The sequence below is a fragment of the Eurypyga helias genome, unplaced genomic scaffold, assembly GCF_000690775.1.
Source record: "Eurypyga helias isolate BGI_N326 unplaced genomic scaffold, ASM69077v1 scaffold7006, whole genome shotgun sequence".
Lineage (NCBI taxonomy): Eukaryota > Metazoa > Chordata > Aves > Eurypygiformes > Eurypygidae > Eurypyga > Eurypyga helias.
In genome coordinates this window covers 22,661-42,265 of record NW_010254613.1, presented here as the reverse complement: position 1 = coordinate 42,265, position 19,605 = coordinate 22,661, and the positions used below count along the sequence as shown (strand labels likewise).

Below are 19,605 nucleotides of genomic sequence, written 5' to 3'. Positions count from 1 at the left end.
GAATTTGCTATCACATTCCAAATATTCCTTGCAAAGTACAGCACAAAAAATAGTTATACATAAACTAGCACAGAATCACAGTACAGCTGAGGATGGCAGGGACCTCTGGAGATCACCTAGTCCAACGCCCTGCTCAAAGCAGATTGCTTGAGGCTTTTTTACAGTCATGTTCTGAATTATCTCCAAGGATGGATACGTGAGTCACTAGAACAGAAAGTACCTTCCCTGTACCTGCAATGATGTCAGGAACTATTAAAATAGACTGCAGCCTGTGGTTTTGTGCACAAGGTAGGATGTAAATTGGGGTTTTGGTGGTTCTACAAGAAAAATCTGAATCTGGAGTGGCACTCGAGGGGAAAAGAGAGTATGGGAAGATCAGATCACCACCAGTGGTGAGGTATATTATAAATCAGTAGAGATGAACATAATCCATACCATGTTTCAGAGCCTAGATGTGGCTCTGACAAGATAAGGCAAGCAATAGCACTACTTCTTTTTTAAAATAACTGGGTTTAGAGCTATTACCACCACTTGCATAGCACTATTCATCATTCACCAGAGCCATTCTTTTAGCAAATGTTCTCTCCAGTCATCAGCACATTATCTGTGGGGGACAGCTTCTATAAATGGGTGTGATGAAAATGTGACTTTTCACGTCAAGAGGTGGTGTTATAGTTAACAGTACAATCTCTCCCTGTAATCACACCATCAGTGAAAGCAAAAAAGAAACTGATTCATCTTCAAAACATTTCCCTTTCTGCTTGTTTTTCTCACTGTATGATGTTGCATTGCTAGGAAACACACGCAAGCTCCTACTGAGGATTCCCAATAAAAAGCCAGTGCCAGCAGTTACCACCAGGTTGCGTAATTTTCTCCTCTGCTTAGAACAGCACCTACTTGCAGCTGCCATGAGCTAAGGGAGCCAGACCGTCCTTTCTCATGGCTTCTATCCTGTAAATGTATTGCCATCGCCTCTCCTAGAAAAACACATCAGAAGTGCTTATGTTGAATTTTCTCTTTTTTTTTTTTTCTACAGATTCAGGGTGATCTTGCCAGACGGACCACTTGACTTTAATCGGACAGTCATATCGATAAACCTCTGGGCTTAAAATGGCACTGACATTTCAAGGGTTTTTGTTGGAGGGGGCATGAGTCACAAAGCATGGACTCGGAGGTTTGGTGTATGCTGGCAACATGCAGCTCTTACGTCAACCAGTACCCAGGATTTGGTGGGGAGGAGAAGTAGCTATGCACCCATGGAAGCCTTTCTCCATGTCTAGGTGACTGTCACACTGTGAGCACTGTTTTCATCCTGCCATCTTCACTGTCATGGCCGGTGACCATCGGTCAGGATGACTGACTCCACTGACACAGTTACAAAAGTGCTTTCTTATGAAAACTTCCACAGGGACCCTTGCAGCTTCTGTTACAGGGGATCTCTCCTCCTCACCTTCAATTACAAAAGGCATCAAGCTTTTAATGTTTAGGATATACTTAAAAGTTGATCCCTTTACCCAATTTCTTGTCATACAACAGGAAAAATAGCTGCTTGTATTTTTAAGTATGATCATGTGGTTTTGTTATGGCTTGTTTTTTACTAATATCAAACATGCTGAGTCTCCAGAGCAGATGCCATTTTTATCTTTCACAAATGGAATAAGCACATGAAAACAAGTTGTTTGATGAGGGCTGGAACTAGAGATGCCTGACCACTCTACTTGCTTCCCTATGCTTTCCCTGATCCTTCCCAAGTATGGAACCTTCCCACCCCAGCAACACCCCTGCACCTTACATACCAGCCCCTTCCCCAAATCTCCAGCAGAGACATCACTGCTGCAACGCCGCATGGCTGCAAGAGGCAGCAAGTGTGCAACTTGCTGCTCAGGGAATGCTGGCAAACCAGCCTGGCATCAGGATCGGGGACATTTTTAAGTGAAATACTTGATCCCTGTTTAATAACTTACAGATATATAACAGCACCATTCAGTTTATGTCTCATAATAAGTGCTTCATTTAAGCTGGAGAAACAGTTATAAATGCAATTATTCACTCTCAGTTTTTCCCCATTTGAAGTTTTCTGCTTCCAGGTCTTTCTTGTTGGCTTTATCTTTGAGTCCCTTCTGGTCTATCCACTGTTTCAAGCCGAGCTATGGTAAGATTTCCAGATACATCCTCAGTCACTTTTGCCTGAGTATCCTATGTGGAAAGAGAACATCCTCAACCATTTCTATGGGATGTGCACTCATTTCAGGGATGCAGTTCTAAGTTTTCCTTTTCTCCTAGAGCTATGTATTGGTTTGCTTAAATTTTTCCAGATTTAGCACAGTATTTTCTCTCTCCTTATGCCAATCCTATATAGCTGTGATGAGAAACAGCTCCTAAAGCTCTTGGACAGAACACTGGCCTCTTTTTATTTCATATTCTTTATGCCTTTCATCATACATTTTTTTTCCATTACCTGTTTCTTTAATGTTTCCCTCCCTCACATATTTGCCATATGACAAATGCATTCTCTACTTTATCACTACTAGGTCTGTACGGGAGCAATCCAAAGGGCAGGTCTAGTTTTGGATTAGGAGTCAGAGCTACTGAAAGATTTAAACCTGTTCTGATTTAGGAGTTTAGTACAGGCTTCTGCAGGGCGGAGAACTTTCAAAGTACTCCTACATGGTAACTGGTTCAGAGAGGGAATTTTGAGCTAGGAGGATTTATAGCATTCAAATATATAAAATCTAACATCACTGTCCTACCACATCCTGATGTCAAATGATTCATGGGTCTGGGACCTTCTTCTATCCCAGCCTGGTGATCTTGCCAGAAATTACCATTCCAGGACACCCTTCCTCAGGTAGGCTATATTTCAAAGCAGGTGGCTGGATACAAGCCGGATCACTAGCCATGAGGGAACAAGACAATTCAGCCACATGACAAGCCTTTACAGCAATGAATACGTATTTCCAATATGTCTTGGTCAACAAATGCTTTGTAGCTCTGTATAAAGACCATCAGAAGCTACGCATCCCCAGGACTCCATATAGATCCAACACAGATTATTGTAGCAGAGATTATAGATATTGGAATGTTAAGGGTCTCAGATAACAAATTGGGAAGACCTTGAAAAGTGCAGGTCAAACATAAGATGCTGGAGCCTACCTTACAAGATCATGGAGGGGAGACACTGCAAGATCTCTGAGGGCAGACTGAGGTCTGAATCCTAAAAACCTTCAGCCTACTGCTAGACACCACTGATGGGGAATGCTGCTTAATTTTTGTGGACAATGACTCCCCTTCCTAAGCCTTAAAATACACAGTACACCCAAATCTGCCTACTTGAAAAAAATTATTAAAAGATGAAAGGATAGCATAGGTGATAAAAGTTATCATTTTATTTTCCTTATGGCTATGACAGTTGCAAGCACATTAAAGGGTGTACTGGCCCTCCACCAAAGAGGGCCAGTAATTCAGCAATTTGGTTTTGTTCACACTACTTAAACTGCAGTTTTTTGTTAATCTTACCATCGATCAAGCTAAACACTTACACTTGTTAAGTACTTGAAATAGGAATAAATAGATTATGCTGCTCTGCTGGAGTGTTGCAACTATTTTGTCACAAGAAACAGCTGAATTTGGGACATGAAAAATGCTGAACACAAAAATATCACATTCAGTTCAGGGAAAGCAAAACTAGAGCAGAGTCATCTTTCTTTCTACTCAGTTTCCGCGTTGCTTGGGCTTGGAGAATTACTTGTGAGACAAGTCAAAGCAGTCATGGGGTTGCTCTAAACTGTTTTTGCCTGCCAAAACAGTTCCCAGGAGACTCTTCTACCAGATGAGAATTGTGGTAGTTAAGTGTGATATCAGTGATATCTGCAGCTCCTCTAATCTTAGGGTAATTAGCTATGGAGCAACACCAGCTTGATACTAGGACAGAGTTTCTGCCATTCTGGCATAAACTGCTCCCTCCTTAAAAGTGCATTAAAGTCACACTGTACACAACTGATATTATAACTTGGATCTGGCCTAATAGCTTTATTTTATACATCAAAATTGCCAAGTCATTGAAAACTATAAGCCAAATTCATATGGCAGCATAATGTATTTTCTTCTGTAGAGTAACAGTGAACCAAATATCACTTAGGACTGAGGGCAGTTGGCCTGGGATGTCTAATAACTCTTGGAGCACAAACAGGGGAGTTTTACAACACCAGGAGTGTAGCAACATGATGGAAAACTTTGGCCTGAGTGAAGATGTATATCTCATCTTTATCCATATAATGAGATCTGACCGTTTTACCCATAAAGTCTATCTGGCAACGCAAGAAATGCAGGAACTGTTTGACAGACAAACAGACCTGTCTTTTGTTTACAAATGCCAAGACTTCTGGATCCCTAGCTTCAGAGGTGCCTGACATTCAATGCGGTGCAGCTGTGGCCATTCCCGAGGAAAGCAATGAGACGGGTGTTATTTGAGTATGCTCTCAGCAAATACTGACTGAGAGTCCTGTCCTCTGAATAGTTACAGTTTGACAGCTGCTATTTATTATGAGAAAAATAGCAACTGTAAATCTGCTTGCTACTTTATTTACCTGAAGCAAGGCAGCAACCATGGCGCTAGGATATTAAAAGACAAATTTTTCATTTAGTCCATCTGACCCCAAATCACTAGGGATCAATTGGTCATATTCCTAGCCATTAATTACCAGCATGTTTTTAATGTCTTGGCCACTTCTAAGATTAAGCACCATCCCAAACTATTATGACAGTATATTCCTGGAATTGTGTTCATAGAGGATAATGCTGATTTCGCGTACAGGCAGCTCCTACCTGTAAAGTGCTGATGTGGACAGGAGTCCCTGTGCCGTTCACAGTGTTCTTCTTGGCAGCATTTCCACCTTTCCCTTCCGCTTGCTCTGCCTTGGCAATCTTTGCTTTTTCGGCTTCAATCCTCTTTGGATTGTTTAGCATTACCTGAACCACCGCATACTCCACCAGGGATGCAAACCCAAAGAGAAGGCAAACAATCAGCCAGACATCTAAGGCCTTCACATAAGACACTTTGGGAAGTTCAGCGGCGAGAGTGGTACATTCAGATGCCAAGCTGAGCACTGAGAAAATACCTATGAAAAGAAAAGCAATATATTGGTTAAAGAAAGCCTACCCTCACTGACACTGGCTGTGCTCTTCCTCTGAAACAGACAACACTGAATGACGTTTTGTAACACTGAATGGACTTGACAATATGGTCAGCGTACTTTGCAGCAGATATACAAAGTGCACATGCCTTCAATTAATGAATGAGTTAAACTGAATACTTAGGTAGAATATTGCAGTTAATGATGATTTATTAATAATGAGTACCTTCATTTTGTAAACAGAGAAACAAATAAGTGAGGTTGCTGTGGTTTCCCTGCGCCATCACACAGTTGGGAAACGGGCTTTCCAAAGACCTATCTTACAATGTGCATCTTAGTCAGGAAAGATGGAAGAGAAATGTATGCTACTAAACCAAAATACTTCAAGTCCTTTACATCAGACTACCGTTGTCCCAGAAATCTGAACTGTGCTAGAGCAGGAGCAATTCTCTGAATGACCTGTCCACAGGTGCGATATGCAAACCTTAGGTGAAAGGGATGCTTTTTCCTGAAGAGCAAAGCTGTACTAGCACATTAAAAAATCGGTGTTCCCGATTCACTGTGAAGATGAAAACACTGAGATGACTGGGGGTCTATGATCATTCCCTATTTAAGCTTCCAGGATGTAGAGGAACCTTTCTAGATAAAGGGCTTTCCAGGAAGCCCTTATTTTGAAAAAAAGCCCCGCATCTGCAAAGGCTGTTGAAAGATCACATTCATCGTCAAACTGGGTTTCAACAAGCAATTCTCCTGATAAGACCTCCAAATGTCACCATCACCACAGGGCTCACATCACAAGAGACAAAATACAAGCCTGATCTCAAAGAAAGATTTCCCACAGGCTCCTATGAAACGGAAATAGTAGCAGGAACAGTTACTTTTGGAAAAGCTAACTTTAGAGATGGCTGTCACATAGGGAAAACTTAGTACAACCTCCCAGTTCAGAATGTCCCATTTTGCTTTTGTGAATGCTAAAGATAAAAATCTTCATTTATGAGTGGACAGCTTCATGAAATGCAATTGATGTCTACAGAAAATTTTGGCCAAAAGGAGACACTCGGTTTGTCTTTACTATGTTACTTATACTGGTCACATGTGCTATCCAAAGCATGAAAAATGTTGTAATTTATAGAGAGATCATTTTCTTCTGATCCATTTTAAGTAACTGAGGATGTGAAAGTGTTAATAAAAGTATCTGTATCGGCCTATGAATGTATACAATTCTAGTTGATCATAAATAACACATCATTCTTGTGCTACTGTTCCCATTTGAATTTTAATAAGATTGATATGATACTTTATTTGGTGTTAATCTCAAATGGGCAATTTACTAGCTGCTAAAACACTGAAGAGAAAGTATAAAGAAATTATTACAGTCATACAATTTTAAAATATAAAATTTTATCACGTTTTATTAGAAATATGCAATATCAATATATCATTGCAAAGCTGGATTTTTTTTTTTGTCTATTGGGATAGTACAGAACGGCTACATGTGCTATTTCAGATAAGAATGACATGGCAAATACTGAACAGATAATCCTCACTGTCACCTCTTCTTTATTTTCCATCTACTGTATTTGAAGCATTAAAGTACAAACATTCCCATAAGGATAGAAAGTGACCACAGGATAGACCCCTTTTAAAAAAATTATTTTCACAGACCAACACCAGCTGTCGGATCACAAAGAACTGCAATAACAAGTACAAATAAAGCTGTACAGCCTCCTAACACATACAGAACCCCTCTGCCTATGCCCAGCTTGTTGTCTGTTCTCTCAAAGTGTATGTATCAAGTACCATGTATGCCTATGCTAGACCTCTGAAAGGCAGCCTCTACCTTTACCCTGAATAATCAAATTAGTCAATTATATGGACTGGCTCAACATCTTGGATATTGTTTTTTTTTTTCATACTAACTTTAAAAGTGTTTGCTATCTTAATATGCTGCTATTCTTCTTTTATTTATCATCATCATCACCATCATGCCTAGTGCTGAAAATATTTGTACAACCCCTTTTGTAGAGCTTAAAATTCTTACAGTCTTGGATTTAATTCTACAAAACTAGCTTACAAATTCTACTAGCTGAAAAGATCTTAGTGGAGCTTTCATCAGTTTGTTCAGTAGAGCAATAGAGGTCAGGGTGACCTGGTGTTAATTTCCATTTGTCTCAATTCCTCGGATGAAAAGATCATTCTCAGAGTCTGAGAAACTTCTAGGTTTTCAAGGTAACAAAAAAGTGAGACAGAAGCACAGAAATATCCTGCTAAGCAACAATTTGCTGCCAGATCAAAGTTGGCATGGTCTCAGAGAATGTAATACCAGAGTTGTAAGTTGCACCTCTGGCAGCAGCTGCACTAGGTACCTACCTAACAGAGTCCAAATCTCAAGGCTCACACATGAGTGAGTAGAATGAACAAATAAACTGCAAGATTATTTATTTAAGAAAAAAAAAAAAAAAATGCCCCTGTTCCTCTCAGGGAGCACTATGGAGCAGGGACAAAGCCCCGTCTTCCACACTTGCAAAGTAAAGGGAAAGTTGGCCTTTCTAGCAAACACCTCTGCATTTTTGCCCCTAGTATAGCATCCCCCTTGGTGGCAAAGTTTAGCTTATGTGTAAGGTTAGTTAGCTCCCAGCCTAAAGCATGATTGTACACAGCTACTCTTTTAAAAATACTTGTTAAGGTTACATGTGGATAATATCTGAAAATGCCAGTGCAGCAAAGTACATGCTGCCAAAAAAATAAATCTCCTTTCTTTTTGAATCCATCAAACTTACTGGCCTCAGCACTATCTTCCTGTCAGGGAATTCGACATGTTAATTATGTGTTGTATAAAATAGTATTTTCTGGTATATATTACTGCTTTAAAAATGTCCGACTTCATCTCACTAATGTTATTGAAAAAGGTAATATTCTGTCTTGCTTTCCTTCTAATTTAACATCTCTAATACATTCCCTTCTCTCATTAAACTCCGTAAACTGAAAGACGTAATCTTGCCAATCCTTCTTCATAGTACAGTTTTAATATATATCTTTATGTCTTTATGTCTGTATGTCTTGAGAACCTACATTTGTTAAAAATTTATAAAATGAAATTACTAGAACTAAGACAGACCTGAGTACAGGAGTGACAGGGGGCAGGCAGGGCATGCCTGGCTGCAGATCTAGCTGTCCTTTGTGTACAGGGAATATATCACTGATCACTGCTCCAAGCTTTTCATTACCCTACTGTAGTCGCCTGCACTCGCGACTAATGCTCCACTCTGTCAGGCAGCTGCAGTGGACAGGAGTCTGACGTCCCTCAGATCCCTGCAGCTCCAGAGAAGATCTTACTCCCTTTGAGGATGACACATGAAGGAAAGAAAGGAATTTTTTGAAGGGATGCTGGCACACTTTCCACCTGAAAAGAAATGGAAGGTCCTCTGCTGGGCTCATTAGAAGGTGAAACACCAGCATCTAATCAGAGAGAAGCATTCAGTGATAGCAGCCTTTGCATCACTTAGCCACAGCTGTCCAGGCACCAGACCTTTGCAGACTTGCCTACCACCACATGGTCTAGTTGGGTGAAACGATACAGGTGTAAATAGAGCTTGCAACTTACTGAGTTCTGACACGGACACAGGTTTTTTCTTCAAACAAGCATACATCCTTTTCCCAGAACATTAACTGGTCTACAGAAACATATTCTGCTTACTGGCTTGCAAAGTGTCTTGTATTCCTAATTCAACTGGAAACTTCTGAGATGCCTTGCCATGGGGAGCAGTCACCCACTATACTTAATATTAAGGATGACTGATATTTGTAAGTAGCTTCTCATCTGATGAGATCTGTATCTAGCCACTGAGAGTGTAATGACCACTGGTAACACTTTCTTGAGATTAGATGTCATTCACTTGATACACAAATGTTAACCTTATTACATTTCAAGGTTAGCTGTCTTCAAGGATGAAGCTAGAAGAGTTAGTTTGATGCAAACTGGAGAAACATAAATCTTAGCCCAGTGATGATGTTAACAACTTGTATTGCTAAATACATACTCATGACTAAAAGATGGACAGATTTAGAGGTTTTTTGCTTCTCTGGGGATTCAGGAAAAGTCAACAGAACCAGGCCAATAATTAGTATCTTTAAAAATACATTATTTCAGAAATGTTAATACATAACAAGAACCAATAAATGCTTATAATAAATGAAACAAATAATAAATAAGAATGCATGTTAAGTCACAGAGACTCCACGATCCATAAATCAACACTATGTCTCTTATACATCTAATGTATAATTAATAAGCCTATCTGGTTGGCTATTTGAAGTGCAGGATTATAAAAGTGAAAATACAGCTCAGATTTTCATCATATCGAAGCTATGTGAAAAATATTTCCAGTTCCGGTTTCTATCTTTTTATTTTTAATGCATGCTGCATTTCCCCCACAGTTTTGGTTTGGGGTTTTTTTTTTTTTTTTCTTAAAATGTCTTATATTTTACATTATGGAATGCACACTTGCTACCTAGCAATCTCTTGCTAAGAGATTGTATTTGTTACTTGCTATCAAACTAGCAGAGATTGTGACTCCTCCCCCAATAATTATTAGTATTTTTTAAAGGTCAAAAGAAAAAAATGTTGATTTGTATTCTGGAAGGAGACTCCTAGAAAAAAGATACAATAAACATAATGAAATAGTGGTTTTGTTACATTCAGTTAGAGCAAGGTAGCCAAATGTGGCTCACAAGCCAATAGTAGCAGTCCAGTCACAGTTGTCCAGATATTAGAATAGAATGGACTATTTAGGTTGGCAGGGACTTACAATGATCACCTAGTGCAACTGCCTGACCAGCTTAAAGGGCTGATGAAAAGCTAAAGCATGTTGTTAAGGTTATTGTCCAAACGCCTCTTAAACACTGACAGGCTTGGGGCATCGACCACCTCTCTAGGAAGCCTATTCCAGTGTCTGATTACCCTCTCGGTAAGAAATGCTTCCTAATGCCCAGTCTAAACCTTCCCTGGTGGCTTTGAAGCATTTCCATGTGTCCTATCACTGGATCCCAGGGAGAAGAGCTCAGCACCTCCCTCTCCAGTACCCCTCCTCAGGAAGCTGTAGAGAGCAATGAGGTCACCCCTTAGCCTCCTTCTCTCCACATTAGACAAACCCAGAATCCTTATGGGACAGAGCTGCTCCTCACAGGACATTGTTTCCAGCCCTTTCATCAGCTTTGTTGCCCTTCTCCTTAGCTTTTTTTGCCTGTCATATTATTGTAGGAGGAACAGGTGTGGTAGATGACCTGAGATAGAAGCAGTGGAGGTCAGGCCGGAGTTTATGTGAATGCTTTTCCACCTAACAAAACTCAGCACCATCCCTGCTCCAGCTGGCTCTTAACAAGGGAATTTTGGCTACCCACTGGCACAAGACTCTGCAGATCACAGTCACAGACTGGTAAGGTGATGTGGCAGGCCCTGACTCCAAGGGTCTCAGGTGCTTATTGACATGTTCGTGCACATGGACCTGCACAGAAGTCATACACTCTGGTGGTGTGGAGGTTAAACTGTGGGTGAGTGGTTTCTGAGGAAGGCAGGTGGCTGAAGAGATTCTGCAACTGCACCACTCAGATGCTGGAAACACGTGCACTGAACCTCCTGGGACATGGAAAAGATTTGGGAAGTATGGACTTGGGGATGTGGGAGTGCCAGGAAAAAGGGGAGAACAGGAAGGCCAAACCATGGGGAAGGAGAAATCGTGGCATGGGAAAAAGAATCTAAATGGGAGAAGTGTCAAGATGCAAGAGCCTGGCTCTGCATTTCATCGAGCTCTTGGGGTCAGCAGATTTGGCCACCCCAGAGCTGGAGTCCCATGTGCTATCAAATTAGTCAAGATAATATTGTTTTGATTAACTCTGTGTCCTACTATTTCATAATAAATGAAGGGCCTGCCTACTGCGTTGTGCTGAGCAGCATGAAAGCACAATCCTGAAGTGCTCTCATGAACTGAGTCTCTAATGAAATAAAGCCAATCAGGTAACGAGATGCTAATTATCTTCCAGACATCATTCTGCTTCTATTAATCTTGAGGAAAAACTGCTCCATGAGGTAGCTATTTAGAGCCTTACTCATACTCCTGTTTTGATTTTTTCTGATTAGTCAAATGTACACATTCCATTAAACTGCATATTGCCACAGTGTCTGCAGCATCACCCATACATGGATAAGATCAGATCTGTGGGGGTTGAGAGGAGCCGACAGTGAGTGAGGTTATCACACAAATGCTGGAACCATTATCAAGCAAAGTCTTAATGTGGAGGTGGATTTTACACGAGTAGGAATGAGGAGGTTTCAGTGAAAATGATGTGCTGATAATGGAAGTGAAGTTGCTTTCAGTGTCCAGCATCATGTTGTCAAAGCAACTGAGAATGGCTCAATGGCGTTAAAGTGGATCGTGACAGTATGTGTAAACACAGGTTACCCAGTGGGACTCTTGCAGCACTTGCATCAGGATTGATCCAAAATGACAGCCAGGACAGAACAACAATTAGCAGTGTAGGAGCATAAACACCCATCATGTAAAATCCAACTTGTCTTCTTAAAGTGAAGATTACTTCTACACAAGTGTAATAACCTTTAAAGAAATAAATGCATTAATGTTTCATGTGCTTTGCAGGTCTACCTTTTCCGATCCGTATCTTCCAGGCCTTTTTCTATTAAAGGTAAGATCAAAACTCCAAAGATTTTATTTCCTTTATAAAGGCAAAGAGTTCAATTTGAAAAAAAAATTGTTCAAAACACAGATCTACATAACTATCAAGTGTGGTCAGGCACATGGTACTCTGTGGTCTCTCAGGCACCCTACATCTTTTCACAGTGCATCAGGAACAGGAAGTTAATTCACACATTCACAGAGTGGTGGGGGTTGGAAGGGACCTCTAGAGATCATCTAGTCCAGCCCCCCTGCCAGAGCAGGATCACCTAGAGTAGATCACACAGGAACCAGTCCAGGCGGCTTTTGAAAGTCTCCAGGGACAGAGACCCCACCACCTCCCTGGGCAGCCTGTTCCAGTGCTCTGTCACCCTCACAGGGAAGAAGTGTTTCCTCATGTTCAGGCTGAACCTTCTGTTTTCCAGTTTATGGCCATTGCCCCTAGTCCTGTCAATGGACACCACCGAGAATAGTCTGGCCCCATCCTCCTGACACCCACCCTTTAGATATTTATGAGCATTGATAAGATCCCCCTCAGCCTCCTCTTCTCCAAGCTCAACAGACCCAGCTCTCTCAGCCTTTCCTCATATGGAAGGTGCTCCGGACCTTTAATCATCTCAGTGGCCCTGCGCTGGGCCCTCTCCAGTAGCTCCTTGTTCTTGAGCTGAGGAGCCCAGAACTGGGCATAGTACTGCAGGTGAGGCCTCACCAGCGCAGCGTAGAGGGGGAGGATAACTTCTCTCAACTTCCCACGCTTTTCTTAATGCATCCCAGGATGCCAGTGGCCTTCTTGGCCGTGAGGGCACACTGTTGGCTCATGGTCACCCTGTTGTCCACTAGGACTTCAAGGTCCTTTTCCCCAGAGCTGCCCTCCAAGAAATCAGCCCCCAACCTGTACTGATCCATGGAGTTGTTCTCTCCCAATGCAGTGCTTTACACTTGCCCTTATTGAATTGCACTAGATTTCTCCCTGCCCAGCTCTCCAGCCTGCCCAGGTCACGCTGGATGGCAGCGCAGCCTTCTGGCGTGTCAGCCACTCCTCCCAGTTTGGTATCGTCAGCAAACTTGCTGGGAGTACATTCTATCTCTTTGTCCAGGTCATTGGTGAATATATTGCATAGGGCTGGACCAGCACTGACCCCTGGGGGATGACACTGGCCACAGGCCTCCACTAGTCTCTGCCCCATTGACCACAACCCTCTGAGCAGTTTCCTTCATCCAGTTCCCAATCCACCTCACAGCCCAACGGTCCAGTCCGCACTTCCTAAGCTTGTCAACGAGGATGCCGTGGCAGGCATTGTCAAAAGCTTTGCTGAAGTCAAGGTTTACCACATCCACTGCATTCCCCTCGTCAATCCATCTAGTGATACCATCATAAAAAGCTAACATCAGATTCATTAAAGTTACTCTCATCTTGATGCTGGCTTCAGGATGCAGTCCACATAAAAGCAACAGGGTCTAGCAGTCGTACTAGTTTAAGCTTATCTGAAAATCCTACGTAGCATTAATTTGTGCAAAAGATGGAATTAAAAAACATTAGTGTATACAGTTTAGAATGGAAAGAGGTGATCTGAATGTGGCTCTAAGCAGAGATTCCCCCACTACTGAAAGCTGGTATAGGTGACTTCTAAAATTCATACAGACTTTTTAAAAAAGATTCTAAAAACATTGTAAATTTTGAAAACAAGAAATATTGACCCAAATATTTTAAAATGAGGACCTAAAGCACACAAGAATTTCAGACCATATCAGTTAAGATGAATTCAATAAAAAATAAAGCTTCAGAAATGAGAGGTTTTGCTGGAAATAAGAAATGGATCAGGTAGTCCAATAACCAGAAAACAAATTCTGTTCATATTTTCCCTCAATAAGCAGAACTGGCATTTTTATGTTACTATTAACATAATAGCATTGTAAAAACAACTTCATAAACTATTCTATCACAAGGAAAAGGCATTCCTATGTTATATTACATCAATTTCAAAATTCAGATCAGTTTATATCTGTCCATCATGCTGGTGCAAAGTTGATTTAGAAGACAGAATCTTTCAAGAAGATAGCTATTTATCTTCTATATTTTATCAATGAAGTGCCGTAGTATGATAAGTCATCTTAAAAGTGTTGTTTGGGGATACAGTAACCAAAACAACAAAACAAGAAAACATGAAGGAAAAATTTCCTTGTGTAAAAGACACTATACAGTATTTTATACTTCATTCTATCCCTCCCAATGATCTGTTGTCTGTCAAATTTCCCCTCTTTAATTTCTGAGGAGTTTCCAGATACTTTTAGGTTTTATTTTCAAATGAGAGATGACCTTCAAAATCATTAAATGTTTGCTTTATGCCAGAAATGCATTCTGTATGCCTTTGAATCATTTTTTGTCATGTAGAGAACAGGATCTAGTGCCCTCACCATTCAGGTCACGAGGACCTATTTTTATCTGACATAAATATTGATAAACAAAGAATAGGCAATTTGCAAATTTAAATATTCCATTTATTCCACAAAAAGTCACCCCAAGTCTGTTGGGCCTCTTTCTACTTAGGTAGGTACGATCAAACACCAGTTGACGTAAATAGGCAGTAACGATTGAATTATTTGCAATTGGCAAGAATCTGCTACATAAGCCACAGTGTGGAAAATTTTCTTCTATATGCAACACTATCTCCACATTATCCGACAAAATTTTTAACTGAATTAATTTTAACTATGTGTGCAAAATCTGCTTTTTAAAATACCTTCAATATAAGAATTAAAGTAAATCAAACAACTGTTGATTACAGAAAACAATCATAGGATTTAATAGAATCATGGAATCATTTAGGTTGGAAAAGACCTATAAGATCATTGAACCCAACCATTAACCTAACATTGCAAAGTCCACAACTAAACCATGTCCTTGTGCATCACATCTACACATCATCTAAATATCTCCAGGAATAGTGACTCAAACACTGCCCTGAGCAGCCTGTTCCCCAGCTGCTCCTCACAGGACTTGTGCTCCAAACCCTTCCCCAGTTCTGCTGCCCTTCTCTGGACATGCTCCAGCACCTCAATGTCTTTATTGCAGTGCGGGGCCCAAAACTAAACACAGTATTCGAGATGAGTCCTCACCAGCGCCCAGTATCGGGGGACAATCGCTGCCCTAGGCATGCTGGCCACACTGTTCCTGATGCAGGCGAGGATATCATTTGGCTTCTTAGCTACCTGAGCACACCTCCGGCTCATATTCAGAGCTGAACAAATAGAGGGATGAGGTCTGTAAGCATCTCTCTGTAATGACAGACTTTCCAGAACACTTAGAGTAAGGAAGAACTTGCAGGGCAAAGCATTTGAAGTTACACTCTAATACTATCCATTTCTGGAACAAAAGTCAAACCAGAAAATTGAAATTACTGCAACTGGTGTAATTCTACATGAGCAGAAAACATAAACATTTGTAAACATAAAAAGGTATTAGGACTATAGAAACAAAATGGTCATAGTAAGATCAGATGACATGTAATCAAAACCAAGAAAAACATTTAATCTCATCTTCAACCTAGATGTTTCTGTATTTGAATTAATTTGCAGTAATTATATGTGATAGTTACTTTTATACAAACTACTAGTTTTTTAAAAGTAATCTATTTTCTCTAATAAAATGTAAGACATGAAATGGAGTATTAACCAGTAACATCAAACAATAATTGAAGGAATCAAAGTTTTTTACCAAGACAATCACTTATATTACCTACCTGTGCCTTTATAATACTTGGTACAGTTACCATATTCGATATCCTCTTTTTTAATATCAAACTGCGGCAGAGCAATTTTCTCTAGCTGTACAGGATCTCCAGACTGCCAGATAAACCGTAAGTCATCAGTTGTGTAACCAACTACAAGAACAAAATAATAACAATTGTTTAAAGAACCAACTCAGAGTAAACTCTGCAAGAAAATCTAGCATATATGCATCATATTTCTTTCACTCTTTTTCTTTTTATGTCCTGTTCAAAGAATTAAATACAAAACTGAAATAATCCACAACTGAATTCTTATATAGGCCTAAATTAGGACTTGGTGGGTGGAACATTACTTTATCAGCAATATTACACCAATTAAGAGGTGTTTTGTTACAGTGCTTACTGTTTAAACAAAGAAACCAAAGTTCTCTTCTCCACAGCTTTGAAACCTACATATTCATTCATACTCTGCTTCACCAAAGCATGAAAAATACACGGAACTTTAATAGCACTAACAAGTCCTAGTAACTTCAAAAGAATTTAACAACTCAATTACTGTGATGAATCTTAGATTTTGTGTAAAACAACCTTTCTGCTTAGTTGTTCGGATTAAAGGCCCTGATTCATGAAAGCACTGATTTTCAGGAAAAACCTGACCAGGAATTTAAGTAGCTATGTAGTCCTACTGACATGAATTCAGTGCCTTCATGATCTCCTGCGTATGGACAGGCTTCAATATCTACCTGAGTGTCTAAATCATGATAGATACAACACCACCAAGTGAGAGGCAGTGAAAGTTAGGCTCACAGTATTCAAGCATAAAGCAATATGAATTAAATATGCAGTCATAATAATGAATTTATTTGCCACTTTTCTGCTACCTTCTCTTTATTAAGGATTAACTTAATTCAAACAGAGATAATGTGTGTTAAATTGGAACAGAGATGGGAGAACATAAAAAAGATGGAGCTGGAATGCAGTGGTTTGCAATTCAAAGCCTCTGAAAAATGTTTAAAGAACTGTTCCTTTTCTGGAGGCATTAGATTTTTTTTTATATCTTTGAAAACTAGCTGTGATTAAAAAAGGTAAACAGTTCATAAGCTAACTTTTCTAAGATTCACAAAAACTGAATAAAAATCACAATGTCTCAAAACTCCATGATGGAGGATAATACAAAAAAATATTAGTTGTTTTAATGCTTCATTCCTAAAATCAGTCTCACCCCCAACATACAGGAAATCACAAAACTGCCCAGATCCTTTATGATAACAATTACTGGACAGTGAAAATTTTGTCTATAGAGAATGTGTAGAACTGGGGATCATAACTACAGATACAAGAACAGCTTAGTGAAAACTAGTGTTCTTTTTTGTTCTGGAAATCTAGCAACTAGAGACAAAATATTGATTTGAAAATAACTGAAGTTATTTTCAAAAAACTGCCAATGGCTAAGAGGGAAAGCAAGCCCACTGCTGGAACTGGAGGGACAGAATGGAGGTCACGGGTACCATTCTTTTGACAACTGAATTAAGTAGCTGTGTCCATTCATCCAACTGAATTAAAAGGTAGAAGAAAGTTTAGTGCACACTGTCTTTCCAAAGGAGTAGTTTCCCCCTGAATTTGAATATATCAATTTAGAATGAAGAGAGACAATAAGGTTATTTAAATGAAGTCATTGATAATTCCTGGAATAACTATACCTTGCAATGCTTGTAAAGCAACCCCGACTGAGAAAGCTTGAGCAAAACTCCACTGATATTACTGTCTAATTCTGGTTTAACCCAAACCAATTTGGGTTTACCTCAAGATTTTACTTCAGCTGATGTATATACATAATAGTGAAGGGCAAAACTACTATGGACATACTACAATTCTAAAGGTAAATGCTGGAAATCAAAAACTAAATTGTAAAGCTCTGATATCACTAATATTATTACCCTTGTCCCCACTGGGATGCTCTGATCAGCTTTGATGAACCTTACTCCTTCTTTCCTTTTGTCTTCTCTCCCCTAACCCCACCAGACCTGGTGGAGTAACAACTGACCAAAGTTTATGTATTACAACAGGAACGGGCTGGAGCAAGCCACCTTCTTTCTCTCTGCTTCATACTTGTCCTTACTCAGCAAAACAGTTTGCCATGGAAGTGGGATCACAAAGTGTTGCAGTATTGGGAAAAGGCTGTACTGGAGTAAAAACCTTTGTGCTTGGGAATCAGGAAAGAAGATGGGTTTCAGAAATATTCTGGCTGCAGCTTCCAGCATGGCATGGAGCCCTTCAGAGATGAGAACTGGCTGCCTCTTCCTAAGATCACCTAGAGACCACGGAAAGATTTTGGAGGAAGAGATGCCTGACTACATTCACAACACAGCTTGAAACCACTTTCAAAAGGTTCCATACTAAATGCTCTCAATGTATTGGCATCAAACACTTTTCCTTCAATACCGTATCAAAATATTCAAACAACACCACGCATCACCAATGCATGGGATAAACTGGACCCCAACAACCTACAAAACAGCAAAGGTTATGGAAATTAAAACCTCCTGGGGAAACCATGGATACTTTTCTCCAAATTATGTGTTTCCATTTTACTAAGTTTATTGTAAACATTTTTATAAAACTTATCAGTTGGCATTATGTTTGACAGCAAAAGCTAAAACTCTGCATGGTGTCATAGCTGTAAGAAACATTTTTAATAGGGAAATGTATGTTGGTAGGAACCACTGAATATTAATTTCAAGATTCATTAAAAACACTGACATGAATGATACAGAATTGATAATTTTCAGGCATGCCTAGACGGCAACTGTTTTTATGCACAAACTGATTTACATACAGCTTTCCAATTGCATCTTGCAGCGCTGCGTATCCATAGGAAACAAGGTCAAGTCCAAAGGGCATGACAGAGTAATAGACAATCTGAAAATACAGAAATGGAATTTAAAAACACTGTGAGCTGCCATGTAGGCAGTAGACTGCAATAAGAAAAAAAATCATAAGTATTTTAATTTCAGCTTCTAAAACAGCAGGAAAAGATTAATTAAAGTTATAATAAGTAGCAGTTTGAAACTGAGCTGTGTCTAGTAGTTTGAGAATAAAATTTTATACAGAGCTTTAAACACATAGTAGTTCACAAATAGAAACCTACTAATACATGACAAAATACATGTAAATCATAAGAATAACCAAACCAAAGGTCCATACAGAACACAGTCCTGTCTCCAGCAGTGGCCAACGGCAGACTCCTGGAGAAGGATATGAGACTAAAACAATCAGGAAATTATATTTTGCCTGATATCTATCAGGGTCCCGAAAGTTGCACCTCAAGGACTTCCTAAACCAGAAGTGATGCTCCAGTATTTAAGAGAATTTTGTTTCCCTCCAAGAGGCTGCTGTCCTTCCAGTTGCTTTCTGGAATCCATCTAAACTTTAATAATGCACAGCGTTCTGCAGCAAGGAACGTCATAGCTAAGCTGCACACACTCTGATTATCTCCTTTTATCTATCTTGAGCCTGCCTCATAGTTCTTTTACTGGAAAAGGTGGTGAAAAATCAATGTCCCTCCATTCTCTCTGTTCCATTCATGATTTAGAGACCTCTATGCCACCACCTCAATTATCTTGTTTTTTCCAGTGTGAAAAGTTACGCCTTGCTTAGCTATCCTTTATAAAGGATGCTATTCCATATCTTTGACCATCCTTGCCTCCCTTCTTGCAGTGGGAAGACCAGAACTGCACCTTGCATTGAAGATGCAAGGATAGCTTGAATTTATACAGTGGTCTAATGTTCTCTTTAATCCCTAATATTTCCTAGAATTCAGTTCACTTTCTCAACCAGTACTGAGCTAATAGCTGACATTTTCAGAGAACTAGCCATTATTACACAAAGCCTGTTTTCCTCACTGGTAATCACCACCTCAAACCAATCAATTCTTATGTAAATTTAACATAATTTTTGCCACATGGATAGTATAGGCATAGAACTTAATCAGGATTACGTCCCAGTACTTTTACAAAACATTTATATTCACAGATTTCAGAATTTCTGCTTTTCCCT

The 19,605-nt window shown here is 39.8% G+C and overlaps 1 protein-coding gene across 2 annotated transcripts in view; it reads right to left on the bottom strand.

Annotated features, from left to right (window-relative positions):
* GLRB (glycine receptor, beta) overlaps positions 1-19,605 on the bottom strand; it is a 47,581-nt gene that overhangs the window by 6,231 nt on the left and 21,745 nt on the right. The window contains exons 5-8 of one of the 2 annotated variants that reach the window (XM_010153053.1): positions 18,386-18,468; positions 15,562-15,702; positions 11,591-11,743; positions 4,825-5,117 (exon numbers count right to left, since the gene is read on the bottom strand). In XM_010153053.1, coding sequence (XP_010151355.1) covers positions 4,825-5,117; positions 11,591-11,743; positions 15,562-15,702; positions 18,386-18,468 — 670 coding nt within the window. The remainder of the gene's footprint in view (positions 1-4,824; positions 5,118-11,590; positions 11,744-15,561; positions 15,703-18,385; positions 18,469-19,605) is intronic. The other variant, XM_010153054.1, reaches the window with a different exon arrangement.